The sequence below is a fragment of the Giraffa tippelskirchi genome, chromosome 13 (genome assembly GCF_054371585.1).
Source record: "Giraffa tippelskirchi isolate mGirTip1 chromosome 13, T2T-mGirTip1v1.2.pri, whole genome shotgun sequence".
Lineage (NCBI taxonomy): Eukaryota > Metazoa > Chordata > Mammalia > Artiodactyla > Giraffidae > Giraffa > Giraffa tippelskirchi.
In genome coordinates, this window is record NC_137287.1 from 48,956,125 (window position 1) to 48,978,954 (window position 22,830).

Consider the following 22,830-nt stretch of genomic DNA (forward strand, 5'->3'; position numbering starts at 1 on the left):
CATGCTTTCTTGTTAATTCTCCCCCTGTAGAAACTCCCAGTTGTCAAGTTGACTACGGCACACCCAGCATTGAGCCTGCACTCAGTAGGTGCTCAAAAAAATTTGCTGAATGAATGAATGAATGACAATTCCAAAGCTAGTAATGAATACTATGTTTTGTGAAAGTAAAATTTTTTTAAAAATACAATTTTACTTTTGTAAAAGTAGATTAAAGCAAATTACATAAATATGGAGTTTTCTGAAATAGCACTTAGAAAAGTTTTAAAAAGTTTTCTAAAAGAGTTTCCATAAAGAAAGGGTCAGTCATGGATATATCTAAGGGCCTGTTTTTCCCCAAATCCTTGGATGGTTCCAGATAAATAGGAAGTTTCTTAAAATACATGAGATGCTAAAAAGAAAAGAGCTTGTCTTGTTTGGGGCATGGAGGGTGAGCTAGTCACAGATGATGAAAAAATGGAGTGAACTGGGTGGGGGCAGGTGTCTACCTGCATCACAGTTGAGGGAGTGGAGTGAACTGGGGTGGGGGCAGGTGTCCACCCACATCCCAGGTGAGTGAGTGGAGTGAACTGAGTGGGGGCAAGTGTCCACCCCCATCACAGATGAGTTGGCAGAGTGAACTGGGGGGGGGGCGGTGTCAGGTGTCCCCCAGCACCAGGGCTTCTCTGTTTCTTTATGCAACGTGCAGCTGTTACAAAGAATCAGGGCTTATTCCTCACTGGTACCAGGCAGACACTGAAAAGAGATCATGCAAGGAAAGACTGAGGCTGACAGTGCAGCAAACGAACAGGTCAAAAGACGGCAGGTCATCAATACCTATCAAGATTTGCTGGGATGGTGACATGAGCTACTGTCAACAGTTGAAGACTTGGGGAGAAAATGCACAAGCTGCCTCTTGTGTTGTGGTGGTGGTTATGGGGCTTGAGGGATCCCCACCCTAACACCAGAGGAGAGGATCTCCCTCTTCTCACTCAGAACTGAAAAACGATTATTTAGGAAGTGGATGAAATCCAAACTATGTACATTTCTCTAAGGAATTCAGTAGGTTACATTTTATCTGAAAACTCAGTCCAAGCTACTATGTTCAGTCCAGCTTTTTAATACAAATGAAATGCCAGGCTCAAGATCAAGAAACATCAGAAACTATATTAGACCAACCATTCAGGAGGTGCCATTATTATCACTTCTCAGCCTTTTAGGTAAGATCAAGTGAAGAGGTGCCATCATTAAAACTACTTATATTTGCCAAAACAAATCCATGGTTTTCACCTGGAAAAGCCAACTCCCCCCATCCCTGCTATTATTTTCCTGCTCTTTCTTGGCTTTTCCTCTTACAGGAATGAAAAGCCCATCTTCATCATTCCCCTCTCTCCTGTAGATGCCACACAAGCCATTTTTAGTTCTGTTGTTTTGTTTCAAGAAAGCAGCCAAATACTAGACAGTAGTGTATTTTAATTCATTTTGAGAGACAAGCTCACATGGATTGATTCTTCAGGTCTCCATACCCGGACCTGACATATTATAAAGTCTAAACAACTCTGCATAGTTACATTAAACAGGTTCTTGTGCTGTGAATTCGCTGGGTGCAGGGAGCAGTGAAACATTCCAGAGACAATCACAAGACATGCAGAATGCCAGCCAGAAGCATGGATCACTGTCAGGGGTCTTGCTGCAGGGAGCATGAGGTTGTATTTTGTGTGCATGTACAGTAGTATAGGATAAGCCATCTGTGTCCAAGGGAGCAAAGCATCCAATGTTCCTCTTGAACCTTAAGGGATGTCTTTTCAAAAGAACTGTGGTTCCAATCCTTACACTTCAGAGCCAGATATTCCTCCGAGTTGTATGTGTTGCTCCTTGGAGAGTCAAACCCAAGCCACCACGAGCGTGAAAGCTGGCTGACCCCATCTCTCCCACTTCTCAGCATGGAAGGGCTACTGTCATTCACCCCATGAATCCAAAAGAAACCCCCCATCCCCGGATGGATGGATGCAGGCCAAGGAAGCCTTGCGTACCCAAGTCTGTTTGACTGGAGCTATGTTGGTATATCCCATGTGCAGGTGGGAAGTGCTTTTGCTTCTCTGCCTGATCCAGCCAGGGCCGGGGTGGGGTGGCTGGGGGCTGCCTGCCCAGCGGCCTCTAGCCCATGTGCTTATACTGGGATCGGTCCCTAGGGAGCTGGACCTGGTTGGCAGTCATTCTGTGGTGGATGTGATAAACCACCAGCGTTACCACAATGACAAGGCCCAAGATGAGCCCCAAAATCAGCGGCAAGGTTTCCTCCAACTGCTCCCGCTCATCCACTGGGCATTTATGCTCTGAAATGTGAAAGAGAAAGAAAAGCAATGAGCTCCTACGAAGATATCTTGAATTATGATGATTTCCTACCAAAATATTCTGAATTATGATTCATTATGATTAATTAAGTCCGCTTAACAAAACCAAAAGGCAGAGAGAAATGAAAAGATTTCTGAAGAAAAGGGAGGAGATATGTATATACACATAGCTGATTCACGCTGTTGTACAACAAAAACTAATGCAACATTGTAAAGCATAATATTATATTCACCCCTCCCCCCAGAAAAAGATTTCTCAAGGAAACTTTAGGGAAATATTTTCTTCAGAAACAATATTTCCCAACCAACTCTAAGACTTAACCCCTTAATATTTCTATACAGTGTAAAATAAAAACTTACCAATTAAATAGGACAACATTCAAGTTATTGAATTCCTAGCCTAGGTTAATAAAACATCCAGGACTTCCCTGGTGGTACAGTGGGTAAGGATCCACCTTGCAATGCAAAGAACACCGGTTCAATCATGCCTCGGGCAACTAAAGCCTGTGAGCAAGAACTTTAGAAGCCTGGGCGCCCTAGAGTCTGCACGCTGCAACCACTGAAGTCCCTGTGCCTTGAGCCCCTGCTCCACAGCAAGAGAAGCTGCCACAACGAGAAGCCTGTCGCCACAATGAAGAGCACCCCCCCCCACTGCAACTAGAGAAAGTCCAAGTGCAGCCACAAAGACCCAGCACAACCAAAAATAAAACATTTTCAATATTTTCTAAAAACATCCAAGTTATTTATGTAAAATTTCAAAGTTTTGGCATTAGACACCATCATTTTTAGTTTTTATTTGATCTTAAAAATTTTTTTATTGATATACATAGAATTACAGACAAATAGACATCTTTCAGAAAGTCTGAAAACACTAAGTGCTGTCAATGGTAGAGAGCAACTGGAACTCTTATCCACCATCAATGGGAAATGATACAACCACTTTGTAAAACTATTTAGCAGTTTCTCATAGACGTTAAGTATACACCTACCTTGTACCCCAGCATCCCATTCCTAGGAACTTACCCAAGAACTATGGAAACATACAGCCACAAAACACTTGAATATAGAAGTTTTATTCATAACAGCTGAAAACCAGAAACAACTAAATGTCTATCAAAGTGGAATGGATAAGTAAATGCTGATGTATTCATACAATGAAATGTTAACAATACAAAGGAGTGAACTACGGCTACACGTAACAAAATGGATGAATCTCAAAAACAGTATGTTGAGTGAAAATGTCAGACACAAAGGAGTACATGTTGTATGACTCCATTTATATGAAGTTCAAGAATGGGTAAAACTAAGCCTATGGTGACTGAAGTCAGAAAAGTGGGGAACAGTGTATGCTGGGGAACAGGACACAAGAGAACTTCAGGCATGAAAAAAATACTCCAATGTTGATTTAAGTGAGGGTTATGTGGTTGCAAGTCTAGATAAAAACATACTGAGTTAATATTTGTTAATATTTGTGTATTTTTACATATACAAATTATAGTATCATTTTTAAAATGTGTAGAGTTTGATGGATTTACGCCCCACACATCAGAACTGGTGTCAGAATTATGGTGCCAAAGGTATTATCCTTAAGGGGATAAGGACTTTTGTGTATTTATGGGGAATAACGTCTAATACACCATCCTTTAAGGAAGATTCAAGAGAAAAACATGATGTATTTTGGCAAAAAAATATGGTTAATGCAAACTAGTACAGCCACTACAGAGAACAGTGTGGAGATTCCTTAAAAAACTGGGAATAGAACTGCCATACAACCCAGCAATCCCACTGCTGGGCATATACACCAAGGAAACCAGAATTGAAAGAGACACGTGTACCCCAAAGTTCACCACAGCACTGTTTATAATAGCCAGGACATGGAAGCAACCTAGATGTCAATCAACTGACGAATGGATAAGGAAGCTCTGGTACATATACACAATGGAATATTACTCAGCCATTAAAAAGAATACATTTGAATCAGTTCTATTGAGATGGATGAAACTGGAGCCCATTATACAGAGTGAAGTAAGCCAGAAAGAAAAACCCCATAGAGTATACTAATGCATATATATGGAATTTGAAAGATGGTAACGATAACCCTATATGCGAGACAGAATAAGAGACACAGATGCATAGAACAGTCTTATGGACTCTGAGGGAGAAGGTGAGGGTGAGACGTTCTGAGAGAACAGCATTGAAACATGTATATTATCATATGTGAAACAGAACACCATTCCAGGTTCGATGCATGAGACAAATGCTCAGGGCTGGGGCAATGGGATGACCCAGAGGGATGGGATGGGGAGGGATGAGGGAGGGGGGTTCAGGATGGGGAACACATGCAAACCCATGGCTGACTCATGTCAGTGTATGGCAAAAACCACTACAATATTGTAAAGTAATTAGCCCCCAACTAAAATAAATAAATTTATTTAAAAAAATAAAAATATTGTTTTGAAAAAAAATTATAGTTAAAATAGTTTACTTTTTTAAAAACTTTTGCTGCCTTAGAAAAAAATGCTGAACTAAACATAACAGGAAGGCAGATATAAAGAGAGTATTAAACTATGGACAAGTCTGGGACTTCTTGTCTGGTCTGGGGGTCCAATGGTTAAGACGTTGTCTTCCACTGCAAAGCATGTGGGTTCAATCTCCAGTCAGGGAGCGAAGATCCCACATACCTCGTGGCCAAAAAAAAACCCAAAACAATAAAACAGAAGCAACACTTTAATAAACTGAATAAAATGGTCCACATCAAAAACAAAAAATCATTAAAAAAAAAAAACCCTATGGACAGGTCGAAAGTAATTATAGGAAGATAAGGAGATGTCAAAAATTATCATGAAAAACTATGAATCCCTATCCTCCCCCACCCTCATTCATTAAGCAGTCAAATAAAGGGGAATTTCTGAGTTTTCTTTCCCTGACCCACCATTCCAAAACCCACAAAGCTCCAGAAACAAGTGCTGTGTATCATTCATTTGACAGAAACAGCTGACCTGAACTAATGTCAGGCTGCTCTGATTCTTCTTCTCCTCTTTAGCATGAAGATTCGTGTGTTTCATTGAAGGGAACAGATTCATTATATGTTTTGTTACAGGGGCTGCCATGTAACAAATGGGATCACAAGGGATCTTATATAATATATGGATGATGTGTTGTATTATCTTCCCAAAGTCCATGTAAGTCAGAAAGAGAAAGACATTAATGCATATATATGGAATCTAGAAAAATGGTACAGATGAACCTATTTGTAGGGCTGGAATGGAGATGAAGATGTAAAGAACTGACATGTGGACACGAGGGGAGGGCAGGTGATCTGGGAGATGGGGACTGACATACACACACTCCCACGTGTAAAACAGATGGCGGGTGGGAAGCAGCTGTCCAGCACAGGCAGCTCAGCTCGGGGCTCTGTGGTGATAGAGATGGGCGGGGCGCAGGGCAGGGAGGTGAGTGGGAAGTTGCTAGAGGGAAGGGGTATATATATACACAGAGCTGACCCACTTCATTGTGCAGCAGAAGCCAACACAACATTGTAAAGCAACTATATCCCAATTAAAAACAAAACAAAAACAAAATATTCTGAATTCTGAAAAACATCTGGCACCAAGGATTTTAGATGAGAGATTGTGAACCCATAAAAGAAAGACAGATATTACCCTCTCAGGCTTTAGCCTGTGTTTTCAAACTTTGCCTTTAATCCTCAGGAGAAAACAACATTTTACAGTACAACCCAGAACATATGTATACACACATAACTAAAACCAAAGTTTCATAAAACAGTGGTTATCTTTACTTTGTACTTCTGGTAACTTATCCTCCATCCTATTCTATTTCATTTAAAATAGTGCTGGCCGCCCACATAATAGCCTTGGGCACTGAGTTTCTGTGGGCTTCTCAGGACAGAAAGGTAACACGTGTGTGGCTGCACTGCCACGGCTGGGGGAAGAGTGTGTGCTGTGTGCTCAGTCCTGGGAGGAGACACCACGAGGAAAGTTGCACACGGGCTCCTCTGGAAGCCGCTGTGCCTTCTTCCCTTGTGACCCAGCTGTGTATCCTTACTACATCATTGTGGTAAATAGTAGCCATGAGTACAATTAAAAATAAGTAGAATAGTGCTGGTCATGACCCACTAAAGCAGAGTTATCCTCTTTTTGATATCAGTGTGATGAAACCATCTTCCTTTCTCAGAAAAATGCTTATAAAAGCATAAAATTAAAAACATCAGATTACACAGAAAATGGACTACACTGAAGTCAGCTATTAAAATATTTTAAAATAATCTGAGGGACAGTTATATATGTGTTTATTAGTACACATGTAGGCTGGCTTTGATTGCAAAGCAATGAGAAGCGTAATTGTTAGTTTGCAAGATCTGCACAAAATGTGGAAAGAAAATGTCTATGATTTCTACTAGTGACAAAGTCATGGGTATGACTAATACTACTGTGGGTGGTTACCTTTATTTATAATCAAAGGAAATGTTAAATATTAATTAGAAATCAGTGAAAATAAAGATGTAAATGCTTCCCTTTAAAATTTACAGACCCCCTGAACTCTATCCACAAACCCTACGGATACCAGGGTTAAGATCCTGTGCAGTAAACTGATGAGATAACCCACAGGTTATATAAGCAGAGAGGATGGCTGGCCTCAACCCCTGCCTGGGAGAAAAGCATTCCTTGGCTTAGCCCAGCTCAGCATACAGCTTTGGGCGCTCAGAGACCCCCGACTCTCTGTCCGCCTCCACAGGTTTGGGGCTCCCTCACACCTCTACCTTGGCTGTACTCACAGTTGTAGAGAACACAAAGCAGAGGCCCAGGGTGGATGGTCTATGACTGGAAAAAAAGCCACAACAAGAGCAGTCTCTAGAAAGCACCAGATGTAGTCAGATCGGACAGAAGAGGTGTGACTGGCAGCTGCAGGGCGCCAACTCAGGTGCCCTCAACTGCAACCCTGGTGCCACCATTGCAATCCTGATGCATCTTAGGGTGTTTTTCCAGATGTGAGACTTATTCTGTTTTGTCTAATGACCACAGCATTTTAAAGCTGTCTTTACTCCCTGAGACAAGCAAAAGTGTAAGAACTCTTCACTGTCTCCAAACGGGCAGCGTGGAGATGGGCAAGCTGACTGCTCAGCTCTGCTGGGGCCGCAGGGTCCTCCTGCTGCAGAAAGTGGGCAGGAACGCCGGCTGTGCGTCCCCCTACCGTCTGACAGGGCAGCAAGAGGAACCGGCTTGCTCCTCTTTCCGTATTTCCTCTGGGCTGGCTCGAGACTCCTCTAACTTCAGCAAAATGAATTTTGTGTATTGAGAAAGTCTTAAGATGAGTGGGCTCTGGGGATCTTTGGTTGGAGATAAACAGATACTCTCACCAAGATGTAAGCACAACAGTAAATAAGAAAAGCAGTTAACTGATGGAAGCTGCTGTGTGTCAGGAACAATTCGCACAGGAAGAGGTGTATAAACTCTTTCCCACTACCTGTGAGCTCCACCAGGACAGGGAGGGTTCCTACACCCCAGAATGAGGCGCAGCACACATGGACAGGGTCTTAGGACCTTGGCATTCACAATTACCACCCATTCCCACGGGCTTTAACTCCAAGGCAGGTGAGACGTCCCAGAGAGCCATCAGAGGCGGATGGACATTGGCAGGGTAACTCACACTCTTTCCCAGAGTTTCCATCAGGGTGAGCTCCAGTGCCCACAGAGGTGACCTTCTCACTTACTCACCTGCACTAGCCGCTAGCCTCCCCACCTCACTTTTCCACTCCCTGAGCAGGGCTTTCTAGAAACACCTAAATAAACTACCTGCCCTTACATCCTTACAGAGGGTTGTTTCTTGGGGAACCCCACCTAAAACACTAGGCTTCATTCAGGACAGTAGCAAGAACATAGGTTTCTGTGACTGGCTGGCAACATGGCCCTGCACTGGGTCTCTGTGTTCCAGCCCTCGACACAGCTCTCTGCAGTGTTAATAACAGGACTGTTTCTCTCTGGAAGCTTCCCCAGGAGGCCCTGAGAAGGATCAGTTACCCAGGCGGTATGTTTCCTGGCTGGGAGGTTCCAGGTAAACCACAGGAGTATGCAATGCTCTGGATCAGCATCAACACACCGTTCCCTGATTTGCAGCATGGCAGCCAGCCTCGGGGCACTCTGCTGGGGGTGGTGTACCTTCATTTTCAATAAAATACAGATTGTTTTTCCCAGAGTTCTGGGTAAAGTGCAGATCAAGTGCTATCTCCCAATCACACTGTTAGAAACAATGAGAAAGAGCTCAGGAATTCGGGGCACCTGACCACCTTTCTGAAGGTGGCCCCTGCTTTCACATGTTTGGTACAGTTTCTCAGTGGGAGTAGCTGAGAAACTTGAAGATGCTAAGAGTACAGGATCTGATACCCAAAGATAGGTTCTGGTCACAGTGCTGGCAGCCACCAGAGCACAGCCCTGGCTGCTCATTTCACCTCCCTGAGCCTCAGTACATCCTTCACAGATCTGTCTGTCTGTTTCTCCCCTTGATAATGAAGAAGGCCCCGGAAACGGCAACCCACTCCAGTATTCTTGCCTGGGAAATCCCATGGATAGAGGAGCCTGGTGGGCTACCTCCATGGGGTCACAAAGAGTCAGACATGACTTAGCGACTAAACAGCAGCAGTGTATATGTGGTGACGTAAGTGCCCATTAAACCTGAACATTTCACAAAGGGGCACAGAGGCACCTTTGTGTTCTATTACATTTCTTCTGTCATTATGCATGAGAGCTGCCTTTAACGCAAGCCATTGAAATACTCAGTCTGCCTGTTCCCTCCCAGGGAGGCACCACCCCATCCCAGTCAGAAGTCTCCTGAACCTCAAAGGGCCCCACTACCAGGAATGAACTGCGGAAAGACAAGGGACCCCACATAGCTGAGACACAAGAGCTGCCCTCAACTGCAGGCTGAGAGTCACCACACCAAGTGTATTTTTATAGAAATAAGCCAGCCTGTACAGATTGGCCTCTTGGTGATTTACGTTTTCACTGCAGGCTGAGACCCATTAACTCAAAAGCCCGCCTGTGCCAAACTCAAATTCTGACACATTCACTTGTTTAAAAAACCATCTAAACAACTAAACATGTAAACATCTAAAAAACCATCTAAACAAAATGGCCTGAATGTGTGGTCATTTAGGGCCTACCTGCTTTGGATGCAAACCTCAGGCAACAGCTGTTCCCCACTGAAGAGACAGATAAGCCCTGAGCTCTGCTGCCCGCAGAGCTCTGGGCCCCGGGACACCTCCCCATGATGTCAGGGGACATCACCCAGACACTAAGCCCCTTCACACCCCGCTCCCCACCACCAGGACAGCGGCCTCCAGAGACCTCCCTCTGGAAGGACCCATTGCTGTCGGGGGCTTTCCCCACACAACCGTGCCCAAGTGCCCCCCATGAAGCTTGCGCGTTACTGCCTCTCACAGTCATATCATTTTCCTTGATCGGCTCAAAATTTCTCAGTCCCCCAGCCCCCGCCGCTGGGGCACCTGCAGTTTGCTGTGGACCAACAGCATCACCGGAGCGTAGTGGGCTCCTCCTCCAGACGGCTGAGAAAAGATCGCGAAGCTGCGCACGGCGGGGCTGACTCACTGGGGATCAGTACAGCAGCCACGTTCAACGCCCTAAAGGGACCTGTGTGATAAAGATGTCAGCCCCACTTGAACAGCTCTGCGAGTGCTGTGTGCGTGTCCACTAACCCGTTTCACTGAGCCATCCTCGTTTTTCTCAGACTCTGTGAAAGAGGCAGGTGGGAGACTGGGTCAGGCGCCAGGGAACACTTTTCACCTGATGCCCTCAGGCGGTGGATCCTGCATGCGTGACAGAGCCCATGTACACAGCCCTGCAGGGGGTGTCGGACGTGTGACCAGATACCACCATCCCACTCCCACGCAGGCAGCCCCTACTCACACCCTCACAGGCATCAGCCAGACATCCAGAGCCTCTTTCTATTCTGGGGAGTGGGAGCCAAGTGCGGGTTCTGAAAAGGCACTCCAATAGCAATCTTTCAGATTCCACTAAAACAAGCAAACCGATTTTTTACAAAACATACTGGGGGCAGCTGCTGAGAGGCACAGATGGGAGAAGCTGGGAACACAAAAAGCCCGGCCACACAAAAGCACACTGATCCAATGAGTAGTTCTGAAGGAGGCCTGCCTCCTCCCAGGAACCTCAAGGCTTGAGCCCCGAGGCACCACACAGGAGGCAACATCCTAATTATTACCCAAAAAAGCCTTGGTGAGACAAGTCCAATTTGCCTGTGCTGAATATATCTGCATTTAGGAAGTTACACATGTTTACCAACTCTCTAAGACCATCCATTTAGACCCTGGAAGTGGATTAAAATTGCTTTTTGTACAAAGAGATCATTAAGTCTATGCTAAAATAATCGCTGATTTTTAGAAAAGTAGCCCCGCTCCTTATTCGGTACCCATTTACTCTTATTTTGTACACAGTTTTAACATCCGTGAGATTTGATTTCTTCATTCATAAATGACTATAAGCAACAATTTAGAAATAACCCATAGCGGGTTGGGGTGAGATGTAAGGAAACAGTAAAAGCAGCAATTATAGCACCAGTAGTACAAAGAAGTGAAGAAGTGCTTCTAAAAACAGTGGAGCAGGGAGACACAAAGAGTAATTAGAGACTACTGAAAGTACACACATAAACTCAAAAGTGTCTACTGTAGGGACTCTGGGGACTCCATGATCCAATATTTTCAAAATGAATTCCTGGTCACCAATTAAGTCCAATTACTTTTAATTACATTTAATATTTTGAGTTTAAGAAAGACACTTCCATTTTATAAATACCTTCATAACCAACAGTATTTTTGAGTGTTAACATCTTGACAGTTAGTTTCAATTTTGTAGAAAACACATTAAGATGGAATAGCCCATACTCCACATAACAAGTGAGTGCAGCACTGCTGTTCTAAATCTATTAAATTCTGATTTGTTTAGCACTGAAGCATTTGCAGCTCCCTACTAGTTGAGCCTGGGGCTTCCCAGGTGGCACCAGTGGTAAAGAACCTGCCTGCCAAAGCAGGAGACGTTAGAGATGCAGGTTCAGTCCCTGGGTGGAAAAGATCCCCTGGAGGAGGGCATGGCAGCCCACTCCAGTATCCTTGCCTGGAGAATCCCATGGACAGAGGAGCCTGGCAGGCAACAGTCCATGGGGTCGCAGACAGTCGGACATGACTGAGAGACTAACCACAGCATAGCGCACATTAACTGAGCCACAGCTTCTGGATGTCAGTTCAGCCAAGGTTCACAGGGCATCTGCAATGTGCTAAAAAATATGAAGATGAGAAAGAAGGAGGCCTTTCCCTCAAGGAGAGTTTAACTTAGGAATTCCCAAATGCCTTCTGAATAATCTTGTGGGGAGGGATTCTATTCTGTGTACTTTGAGACGGGTATTTGATGAAAGCTGGACACCTTGGGAATTCTTTAATGATTTGCATGTGACCAGAGGGGGATTCCCTAATATTCTACACATTTAAATGGTTGCATTCACCTGAGGATCCCCAGCCCAAAGGTGAGCATCCATAAAGCAACCATAATCTCATTTTTTAACCTCAAAGAATAAATGAGAATATCAAACTGTCTCTAAAAACCTTCTCTAGACAATTGTTGTTGCTTAGTCACTCAGTCATGTCCAACTCCTTTGTGACCCCGCCAGGCTCCTCTGTTCATGGAATTTCCCAGGCAATACTGGTATAAGTTGTCATTCCTTCTCCAGGGGATCTTCCTGACCCAGGGATCGAACCTGAGTCTCCTGCATTGGCAGGTGGATTCTTTACATTGACCTACCTGGGAAGCCCCCTCTAGACAACATAGAGAGAGAAAACAAATGACTAGAATAATTCACTTACCCTGTGCTTGTCCAGTGTAAACTGTTGCTAGGTTTGGACAAATTGCAGAATGTGAGCTCCCCTGCCTCTGCTGGGATGCAGAAAACCAAGAGAATGTGGATACTCTAAACACGCCTTTGCTAGATCCTGCCTGATCCCCTTTCAGGGCTGGAACAGACTGAGAAATGGCTTTTTTCACTCCTCAGAGGGAGCATATCAGGGACCCTTCCCTCCTTGGGGCCTCTCTGGTGTTCCTCCCTGTAAACCTGTAAATATGAACACTGGACAGAGGCACATCTTCATGAGTAACCTGTGTAACCTGCATGTGTGCACACAGACACACACACACACATCTATTGCATTTTGATCACACAAAACTTGGATTTACAGTGGTAGAACCTAGGACCGGACGTGTCTAGAGACCATGAAGATACTGAGACCCATACAAGCAAAGACCTATTTCTAATCCACGGCTCTCTAGAAAACTGCTTGGAATTTTTAGCTGCCTTTTCCTTGGGAAACTTGAATCAAAATTGTAGGCTTTTTTCCAACTGATTGTCTTCCTATCCAGTCTCCTCTTTTGCCAAAGGAGGGGAGAAAGAAAACAATGGAAAAAATAAGGGAAATTGGGAGGGAGGAAAAAAGGAACAGAGGGAGAAGGAGAGAGGAAAAGAAAGACTTGAAGGAGGAGGAAAGAGCAGCAAGAGCCATTTTTTCAGTTGGCTTCCTTTAGTCTTTAAGAAGCGTCACAGAGGGAGGCAGGGCCATGCTACTCTGAGACAGTCCAAGTGGAATAGCCTGGCGCCCTGCAAGTCACCTTCCATCTCCAGCCTGAGTCAACCTCTGTTTCTTTGCTTCCTCCGGTCTTCCCACTCACCTACCTTCACTGAAGACAAAGTCAGAGATGATGTCAAAGGGCTGGATGTGGACCGCGGACAGGATCATGGTGACTGTCTTCTGTGGATCACTGGAGGCTAGTGAGATGGTCTGCTGAGCTTGACATTCGTAGGACTTCCCGGCTGGGGTGACCAAGGCAGAGAGGTGACGCGAGTTGGCTGTGTGCTTCCCAGCTGCAGGAAGGGTCCAAAGCAATGGTCAGGCTCCTGTGGCTAGCAGAACCCTCTTCGTGGTGATCCAGACAGTTGGCTCTTGGCTCTTAGCCCACTCGCTGACATGCCCTGTTACTCTGTCTGGCTAAGGCTCTGCAAACGTGAATGCCCCCGTTCTTTCATGAGCATGGGCTCCTTAAACAGTAATCTGGAAATTCTTTTTGGAAGCAAAGAGTCATCCCTAAACCTCCAACCCTTTTTACTATATAAGATCTAACAGATATTCCAAAAACATGCAAAGAACAGTGACTTGGTTTTCTACATCTCACAGTAGTCTGCAAAAAATAAAATATCTTTCTCAGCAAAGCACAGTGGCTGCTAGTACTCTGGGCTGATGACCCTGTACAGAAACATAATTTCTGGAGGCCTGCCACCCTCCCTTTTCTCCTTCCCAGGATTAAGATTTTTCTCTTTTCAGTCTAATTTAACTGTGGGAAATATTTGAATATAAACTTTGATAAAGAGATGAAATTGCCCTTTTTACTGGATGATAAGGGGTGAAATGGAAGAGATGACATGTATTTTTGTATATGTTCAATAAAAATCTTGTCCTAACTCAGGGGCCCGGGTGATAGATGGCTTCATTATTAGTAGATCAAACAATCTACAAAATAAATATATAAATTTAAATGTGGTCTTGGATGGTGCCTGAAGATGCCAACATTATTATTTGGAGCTTGGATGTTCCTTGCCACGATGTTTTTGGAGGATCTGGGTGACCTGATGGAGTGATGGGCATGAAAAAAGTAATAAATTTAGGACATGGTTCAGAATCCACTCTGGGGTGTCTGCAGTTGACTGAAGATATGGTGAGGCCTGAACCATGGGCCAAAAGATCTGAAAGGCCATCAAATTCTGACCCAAAATGAAAGTCATACTGCCCTCTTGGAGTTTTAGCACATAAGTATAAAAAAACCGGGGTGCAGAAGGAAATAAAAATACAGTCTTTGTCCTTCTCCGTGTTCCTTTAAAGGACAAATCTTGAGAACACCATCCTGAGGCAGCCAGGGGAAGACAGGTCCTCAGGAGACCTCTCATCCCGGATCAGGCGATCGGTGAAGGTCTTCGAGTCTCCAAGGCCTGAAGGCCAGAGGACCCAGACGCGCTCCCTTCCTCCATCCCGGAGAGCCAGCCCCGGGCGTTTCCAAAACCCTAAGGAATTCCGCTTCCAAAGCTGTGATCCCAGCCGCACCTGCTTTTCCCCGGGGTCCCTCTCCAGCCCTGCCGACCCCTACTCACCACTGACCGCGTCTTTAAAGTGGGTCTTCTCTGAGGAGTCGTAGACAAACTGGACTTTGCTCAGCTTCCACGTTGCCTCGGATCCCTTGGACGTGTTGTGACTTTCCTACCGAGCGGAGGAGGTGCGCGTGAGCCGCCCGCGCAGAGAGGGCCGGGGAGACAGAGGGGCGGCCCCTACACACCCGCACCCGGAGTCTGCATGGGCTCCGCCAGCCTCGCTGGCAGTTACCTTTACAAACAGCATTTTGAGTGCGTACGCGCGATCCACCCAGAACACCTGCAGCTCCGACTCGTCGTGGCCACAGTGGCCCTTCACCTCGGCTCCCCGGGTCAATGAGACATCCGCTTGCTCCGTGATCAGCTGGGAACACAGACGCCCCGCACCCCCTCAGCGCGCGGGCCCCCGTGGGGGCTGTAAAGGGCGGCGGGTCCAAACTTCGGGTCTGGCGCGCCTGGGCGCTCCTTCGCGCGCGTTCCCAGGTCCGGGAACATGCGGTTAGATGCTCTGCGTGCAGACCCGGCCGGCCGTTAGGGGAGCAGGGGCGGGGGGGGGGGGGTTACTTTCCAAGCAGGCGGGGCGAGCAGAAGGCGGTACAAGCCGGAACCCCCATGCAGCATTCAGGAACAGCCTGCAGGGCTTAGGGGGTAAGGCGGGCGACCCGGGTCTTCACGGGGTCTTGAGGGAGGGTGCCCTTCGCCCCTGGAGCCCTAGGAACAAGCCGGGAGGGGAAAAGTGCCTTACATCCACGTAATTGCTGGCCCACACATCATAAGGGACAATAAATCTGGCTGCAAACTCTGCCATGAGACACGTCGTCCCATTTTCCCGCACCACAAATATATCTTTTTCAGGGTTAGTGGAAAGGCCTGAGAGATTTTCCACTTCTTGTTCTGCCATGATTCGAGCCACTGTATCTGCGGAAAAAAACAAATCCTATCTGTTCGGGGTTCAGCGAACCCTACAGGCCTGGGGCTCAAGGTGGAGAGACATCACAGTCCGCAGGCTCTGGGGTGACAAAGTTCCTTGCCGGCTACCATGCGCTCTGCGGGCCGTTTCTCTGCCCCAGCGGCAACAAATTCGACTGCTGCTAATTTATAATAAAATTAAATTAGAAAACATTTAAAGCCTTACTGACTTGTAATCCGACTGGCCTTTTTCCTTCATTTTAGGCTTTTAAAACAAAGGTGTCTCGCCAATGCTCTAAGCCACGAAGCAGGCCCGTGTGAGCATCGTTATCTGCGATTGCCATACAGGTGTGTGGCTCTCTGGGGAACTCCCTGCTACCGAGGGAAAGGCCCCGCGCAACCCCCCGCCCCCCCTAAAGAGAACCAACCCGCAAAACGTTAGGTCCACGTTTTGACCTTAAGCTACCTGCCGTATGGTGCCCATTCCGTTCTCTGCAAAGAGTGCGCCCTGCTCTGACCGTCCCCAAAACGCTACTTACGGAACAGCATCAGGAGAACTCGAAGTCCATCCACGCCGAGAAGGGCTCTTCTGCGGAGATCCATGCTCCCGGAGCCGCGAATAAGGCCAGCGGGTGCTGCTGCAGAGGCTGCCCAAGGGGGAATCCCTCCAAGTGGCGGCTGGAGTGAGCCGGGCGAGCGAGGGGCGGGGGCCGCGAGAGGGGGCAGGAGGCGGGCGAGAGCTCGGTGTGCGGGCGGCCGCGGTGTGGACGGTACCCCAGCGGGCTGATGCGAGTCCGCTCACTGCAGAGGGGAGGATCGCGCGGCAAGGGAGCCGTACGCGTCTGCAAGTGCTGAAAGAATTCGGTTGTGTTGCAGAAGTGACGGTGACTGGGCTAGTGTAGAGGTCCACTGAGACTTGGGAGGGCTCAAATTCTCCCTGAGTCTGTTTCCTGTGCTGCAGTTGCATCCGCAAAGATGATTCTGTCCTGAGAAACTTAATAGCACCTCAGACTTCTTCAATATCCCTACCAGTGATTAGGTGGTGAAGACATCACACCACTGGAGTCCTGGCTTCTGAAAATGCATCCGGTTCCTGAAAGAAAGCGGTAGAGCACCATTTGTTGCTGCTTTGGGGGAGGAGGAGGAGGCAGGAAGAGAGAAGGAAAATGCTATGGCAACAGCTCCTGCATTTTGGAGACATCCCCTCTCTCTCCTGCTCTCAGTGAGATCAGGGTTTAAAGTTAAATTAACGCCTCCTCAAAGGAGCTCGTCAGTCAGTGCAGTGTATCTATTCCGGCTTATTTTCTGTGAGTTCTGTTCTCTGATTGTATGAGGGCTTTGAACTCTGGGGTCAGCCATCCTTGCTCATTATATTGTGGCTACTCTGCCAGGAGGAATGTAAGTGAACTCGAAGCTTGTGAGGGTTATTTAGGTTCTTTTAGGACAGTCACAGTTACATAAACACACACACAGAGATACTATTCTCCAGCCTTTAGTGGGACAGAAAAACAAATACTAGTGAGTTAATTCCTATATTTACATTTTCAGTAGCTTGCTTAATTTCAAAAATTTTAAATCAGAATCAGCTCTTTCAGCAATAGATACACTGTCTCGATTGTAGTGATGTCCAAATATTGTATTTCTTAAAGGCTATTTCATTATATGAATAATAAGCAAAATAACAATGTCTTAATAGGGAGCATGTTACAAAGTGTTTTCATGTGCATTGCCAAATTTGATCCTCCCTACAACCTTAGAAGGTAGGCAAGGGAAGATACACCTTATTATGATTGTACATACCCCAAAATTGAGACTCAGAGAAATTAAATGACCTTCTTCAGTGTCATATGGTCAGTAAAATTAAAATAGAAAAAGCACATGATTTAACATCATAGGCATCATTTTCATTTTTCCTTATGTAATACTTTGACTCCAAAGTATACAATATGTTGATTTCCATTAAAAAATCTTTATTCAATGACCAAATAACAAGCTAAAACCTAAGATCTCTAACTCATATTCCTGAAAGGTACAGATTGGTGTTTTACATATAATAATATTCTGACATTATGCTTGCTACAAAGTGTCTACACGATTATTGTTTCAAATCTATTCCCATATCAATAATTAGATCAAGAGCAATTCAAATTTTGAAGTAATGTTTAAGTTTATACTATATTTTACATCTTTATTTTATCTCTGTATGTTGATATTTCATCCAAATATTTCTCAAGAACTTTACATAAGTGAGTATGTATATCACTGAGGCAAAATTGTGATTGATACAAAGTCAGTTATCAGTTGAGAGTGGAAGTTGTAAAAGTTATATATGCCTAATGATTTATCAAGTTAGTAACTGTCAGTAAACACATTTTCCTGCAGTACTGCAAAAATTAGAAAGCAATGGGACTATTACATAATAAAGCACATATATATTCTCTTTCCCTCTCTCCCTCCAGTACTGAAATGAGGAAAAAAGAGATTTCAGTCACTCAAGATTCAGTATTTATTTTTTATTACCTTATAGAGATTTTAGTGTTCCTTATCTAAAAACTTAGGATAATAGCTCAGGGATTGTCTGCTTAGGCCAAGTGAACAATGATTATAAAAGCATTCAAAACAAAAGACAAATTAATTTAGATTATAAGCATTAACTGAGTACCACTACATGCATCATACTTGATACTTTGGAAGCCCAAAGATAAACAAATACCATTATAGATGTATAAGAGGTATCTGCAAAAGTTAGAATACTTTCTCTCTTACACATTATTGCAGACATTTTCAGTTATAAGATGTTAAAAGAGCAATTGAATTAATTGATGATTATCTGCTTTAATAATACAATATTAGATGGGAAGTAGCACTGGTCATTAATCTTAAGGTGCTGTAGCTGATTTACAAGTCAAATGGCAGTTACTTTGGAAAATGTTTTCTTTCCATACCTGACATAAATGATCTCTTTGTTAACCAGTACTTGAATGAGTTAAAAGAAAACAGGAAGCAATTTTAATCCCTTTTCTTGGGAGAATCATTTTCAAAACATAATTCATTTAAAATTCTTTTATAGTTGGGGAGTTTGGAATGGACAAGTACACCGCTACATTTAAAATGGATGAGCAACAGGGACCTATTGTATAGCACATGGAACTCTCATGGAACTCTGCTCAGTGTTAACGTGGCAGCCTGGATGGGAGAGGAGTTTAGGGGAGAAGGGATACTAGTATTTGTATGGCTGAGTCCCTTTGCTGTGCACCTGAAACTGTCACAGCATTGTTAATTGGCTACACCCCAATACAAAATAAAAAGTTAAAAAATAAAATCCCTTTAGGTGTTTAATCTTAAACATAGCTTTACAAATACCATTAACTTATCCATCTACCTGTAGTGAGTCTTATGTTGCAATAGGAGTTGGATCATTATACCTACAATGTTCACCAACATTAATTACTTTCTAGTCATCCTCAAAATCTCTAGTTCTTTAAAACTAGCAAAGAGTTAATAAAGAAGAAAGACTTACTATTTAAGTCATATTTTAAGATAGTAACAGATTTTCAGAATCCAGTCCATTCTTCTTTTCTTGAATGGGAGAGAAAGTAAGAGACTGACATAAACATGTACACTCATGTGGATGACAGCTGTGTCAATTTTCATCAATGCTGCTGGCAGTCAATACACATGTCACCCAAGTGCATTGACTATGGAATCTCTTCTAGATCCTCTAAGTCGTACAAAGGATTCCCTTCAGTGCACATATTTACTTATTGACTCAGTCTTTGTGAATCTCATGCATGTCATTGAGTGACTACTGTTTCATAGATGTGGAAGAAAAGACCCCTGTATGTATAGAACTTTTAGTTTTGATGGAAGAAAATATGAAACATGAAGATATATGGTTGCCTGGCATGATGTGTGCATAGATGTTTAAGGAAAGAAAAAGTAAGATAGCCATCTTGGGGTGGTTAGTTCTACCAAAGGAGGCCTCTTGAGGAAGGCAGATCTTAAGGAAGTGAACAAATTGATCTAAGGTAAAAGATAAAGAAGGGCAATGCAGATGGTAGGAAAATATGTTAAGCATGAGAGTCAGAGCAGAGATGTAACTCTCCATTCTTCCATGTTTATCATTTGCAATAAAGAAGAAATTAAGCCCCCAATCCACAATGTTTTATAGCATTGATACATAACCCTTATTTAACTTCTTTATTTGATAATTTACCCATATGCAAAAGACTGGAATATGCAAAACGTTCTAAATAAAATTGCATATTCAAATTATTAGGTGTATCCCTTTATACTTGGTTGCACAAGCAATTGACTTGTATTTGTAGAATCAAAGAGGAAAGCTAAAGCTTTGTTGTAGCTTTGGCTTATGGATGTTTCCGTTTACTTTGTAGTGAAATGTGAAAATGTACTCTGGCTCTGCAGTTCCCACCACCACCAATGCTCTCCTCTCACCACACACACAGACACACAGACACACACACAGACACACACACACACACACACACAGATAAGGAAGCACACATGGATAACAGAAGCAGAGGTAATTTAACTAAACTGGACAAGGCGCACACAGCTGTTAAGCCAAAATTACTAGTTACCAAAACCTTTTTTGTGTTCAACTTATCATTGAACAATTATTTCATTTAATTTAATCACTGCCTTAGAAAACCTTTGAGACCCTCTCTAGGATAAAAACCCTTTTGGGATAGGAAGTGAAAAATAAGTGTACATAAGAATATTTTGTGCATAAATTGGCAAACCCTAGAATATGTGGAAAGAATCAGAAATTAAATTTAGGGCTCAGATGCACTCAGCTTGCATGATCTTGGTGAAATTTCCCTCATTATTTCTGTCATTAGTCTCTCCTGCAGCTACTTTAAAGAAACAAAGCTATTTCTGCAATGAGGATAATGGGTGGAGAAGACAAGGCACCAAGAATAATAGCCTTTTCATTGGGAATGCTCTTAGAAAATGTCCTTTTATGAGTTCATTTATTCTAAATGCATGAGAAAACAAAGGCCAAAAGTCTCTCTTTAAAAAAAAACAAACAAAAACCCTGAATAAGCAGATGGTGAGGTCAGGTAATCATTCCTGAAATGTTCAATGTTCAAGAGCAAAGAAATGATTTTCATCTTTTGAGCCAGTAATTACTTAACTGTTTTTTAAAACTGTTTATGAAGCTACCACTAGCTTCAATGTAAATTTTTAGGCAACTGAGTACAATCTGTCCCCTCTGCTTTCCTGGCAGAGGAGCCTGGGTTTTCTCTGTAAAAGACAAGAATCAATTGAGTAGTTAAAAATCCTTTAAGAAGTTTTTTCTCCAAGAAATACTGACAGCTATCCCAGTAGGCTTAAGGTTAGACAAGCCGTGGCTCGTTTACAGTAGTTTGAATCGAGATAAGGCAATTCTTCAAAATTTAGTTTATGATGTATCACAGGGGTTTCTTATTCCCAGTTTGAACTTATCTGATATTCACTTGAAGATGTGTTGGAACGAAGGAAAATTTATATTAACTGCCCTTGTGGAAGAAGGTGAGAGCTGAGCTTGGAAGGAAGCTTTGCTGATGCGGAGCTGGAGCCCGGAGTGCCCGCGGTGTCCTGAGGCTGTAAGTTTAGGATGTCTCTATGGCTGTTGATTTGAAACCCTGCAAGATGTTCTGGTAGCCAACAAAGAGAAAGAGGAAAGAGTATTCGGTGTATTGGAAGGCTACTGCCAAGGGATCTAGGCAGCAAAATGTTAGCTTTGCCTAGATTCCACCACTAACAACACTTTCTGGAAAGGATGCCTTCATCTCTCTCGTCTCCAACACACCTTTCCTACAGGATCCTTTCAGGGCTGCATGCCTCACTGCTATGAGCGACCTTAGTTGGAAAGGAAAACAAAAACCCGCTGCGGAATTCCATTACTAAAGCTTTTTATCCCAACGGGCAAGAAGCCGTCGCGGATCTAGACTCGGCCTGCGGCCCGTGGTGTTACCTTTGGCTGGCTTCGAAGCACGCGGGCCCGGTTGCTCCGGGTCTGGAGCTTCGCGGGGCTGGGCCGCGGACTCCGGACCTGGCTGACTCCGCCCGAGCGACGGGACGGCCGCGCGCTTCCCGGCGCCCAGCGACCGGCACCCCCGGTCTGCCGAGACCTCCGCGCGGGAGAGACGCCGGCGCCGAGCACCCGGGCGGGACTGCACCGACGTTCGCGCAGCAGCTTCTGGTGCAGAAGCGGGGGAGAAAGCTTACGAAGGTGGGGTCCAAGCGCTCTCCGAAGCCGGGGAAGAAGGATCAATCCCGTGGGTGCTGGGCTTGAGCGGGTGCTGGCCTCGGCTGCTGGACCGAAGCTCCGGGCTCTTTTGTGTCCGGTGTCCAGGGAGTTGGGCTAGGAAAGGGAGGAAGGGAGGTGCTGGCAGAGGGTTCCCCGGCGCCCGCGCCAGCTTCTCGATTCGCCTCCCGGGGAGCCTAGGCAGACCCCGAGGGGGCGGGGAGGGGGGCGGCGAGCCCCTCGGCGCTCTGCTGGCCGCTCGCCTCTCGGGTGGAAAACCCGGGGCTCGAGGGCGGGATGGAATGCTACCAGAGGAGGGGAGGAGGCCAGGTCTCAGAGGCTTCGCGTCTCTTCTTTGCTCTTATTTTTTTCCCTTTCTAATCCTCCAGGATGGCATCCGCACCGGAGGGCGATGCCCCCGAGGGGTCCAGCGCTCCGGCTTCCAGGGCTAAATCGGGAGGATGCGGCACCCCGGGGCCGGGGCCCTGGGCGATCCTCGCCGCGCGTCGGTCGGTCCTTGGCCCGTTCTGGGAAGTGCGCGGGGTTTTGAGATTCTGCTGAGAGGAGATAGAGGCCTCGGCGGCTGGAAAAGCTCAAGAAGCAAGCACCCAGGGGAAAGCGGCTTCTCTGAGGCGGAGTGCCGGGTGGGGGTCCCGGGCCCGAGAAGGTGACTAACGGACCAGGGTCCTCCGCTAGGATCCCTGGGCACGAAGCGAGGTTTGGGGCCTGGAGGAGGAGATCACCCCTTCCCGCAGCTCCTGGAGGCCCTGCCAGTGAGGTTAGACTTAGGGTTTTGTTTTCCTGTCTGGGGTGGGAGAGGGCGGGCGGGAGCGAAGGGTATTCTCCACCCTGGGTCGCAACTGGGGGAAAAAGTCCAAGGACAAACTGGGCGCCGCCTCTCCTCCGAGGCTCCTTTAGACGCGGAGCCGGGTACCTGCGCGCTGCTCCTCTCCGGTGACAAGCTCAGAAGCGGACGCTGGGGCCCCCACACCTGAAAAACACTATGGAGACCCTCCCTATATTCCCTTTAAAATAAAAATGAGATTAAATCCGAAATTCAGATAACGCTAAATCCCGAATAGTGCCCTGAAAAAAACACTAACATTCAGA

General features: G+C 45.4%; 1 protein-coding gene across 2 annotated transcripts; it reads right to left on the reverse strand.

Annotated features, from left to right (window-relative positions):
* Nucleotides 1–1,429: 1,429 nt before the first annotated feature.
* On the reverse strand, nucleotides 1,430–16,338 carry LAMP5 (lysosome associated membrane protein 5). 2 transcript variants are annotated; one of them, XM_081552346.1, is made up of 6 exons: nucleotides 16,007–16,338; nucleotides 15,304–15,476; nucleotides 14,791–14,922; nucleotides 14,562–14,667; nucleotides 13,095–13,283; nucleotides 1,430–2,312 (listed from the first exon to the last, which is right to left on the reverse strand). In XM_081552346.1, the coding sequence occupies exons 1-6, from the start codon at nucleotides 16,068–16,070 to the stop codon at nucleotides 2,134–2,136; spliced, it is 843 nt and encodes a 280-aa protein (XP_081408472.1). In that variant the 5' UTR covers nucleotides 16,071–16,338; the 3' UTR covers nucleotides 1,430–2,133. The 2 variants fall into 2 exon arrangements, with proteins under 2 accessions (XP_081408472.1, XP_081408473.1); XM_081552347.1 differs by lacking the exon at nucleotides 14,791–14,922 and having other exon boundaries at nucleotides 1,432–2,312; nucleotides 16,007–16,070.
* Nucleotides 16,339–22,830: the final 6,492 nt, after the last annotated feature.

Coding starts and splice junctions, on each gene's coding strand:
- LAMP5 (XM_081552346.1), bottom strand. CDS start 16,070: ATGGATCTCCGCAGAAGAGCCCTTCTCGGCGTGGATGGACTTCGAGTT. Junction 15,477..16,006: donor AGTTCTCCTGATGCTGTTCC/GTAAGTAGCGTT, acceptor TTTTTTCCGCAG/ATACAGTGGCTCGAATCATG. Junction 14,923..15,303: donor GGGCCAGCAATTACGTGGAT/GTAAGGCACTTT, acceptor CTGTGTTCCCAG/CTGATCACGGAGCAAGCGGA.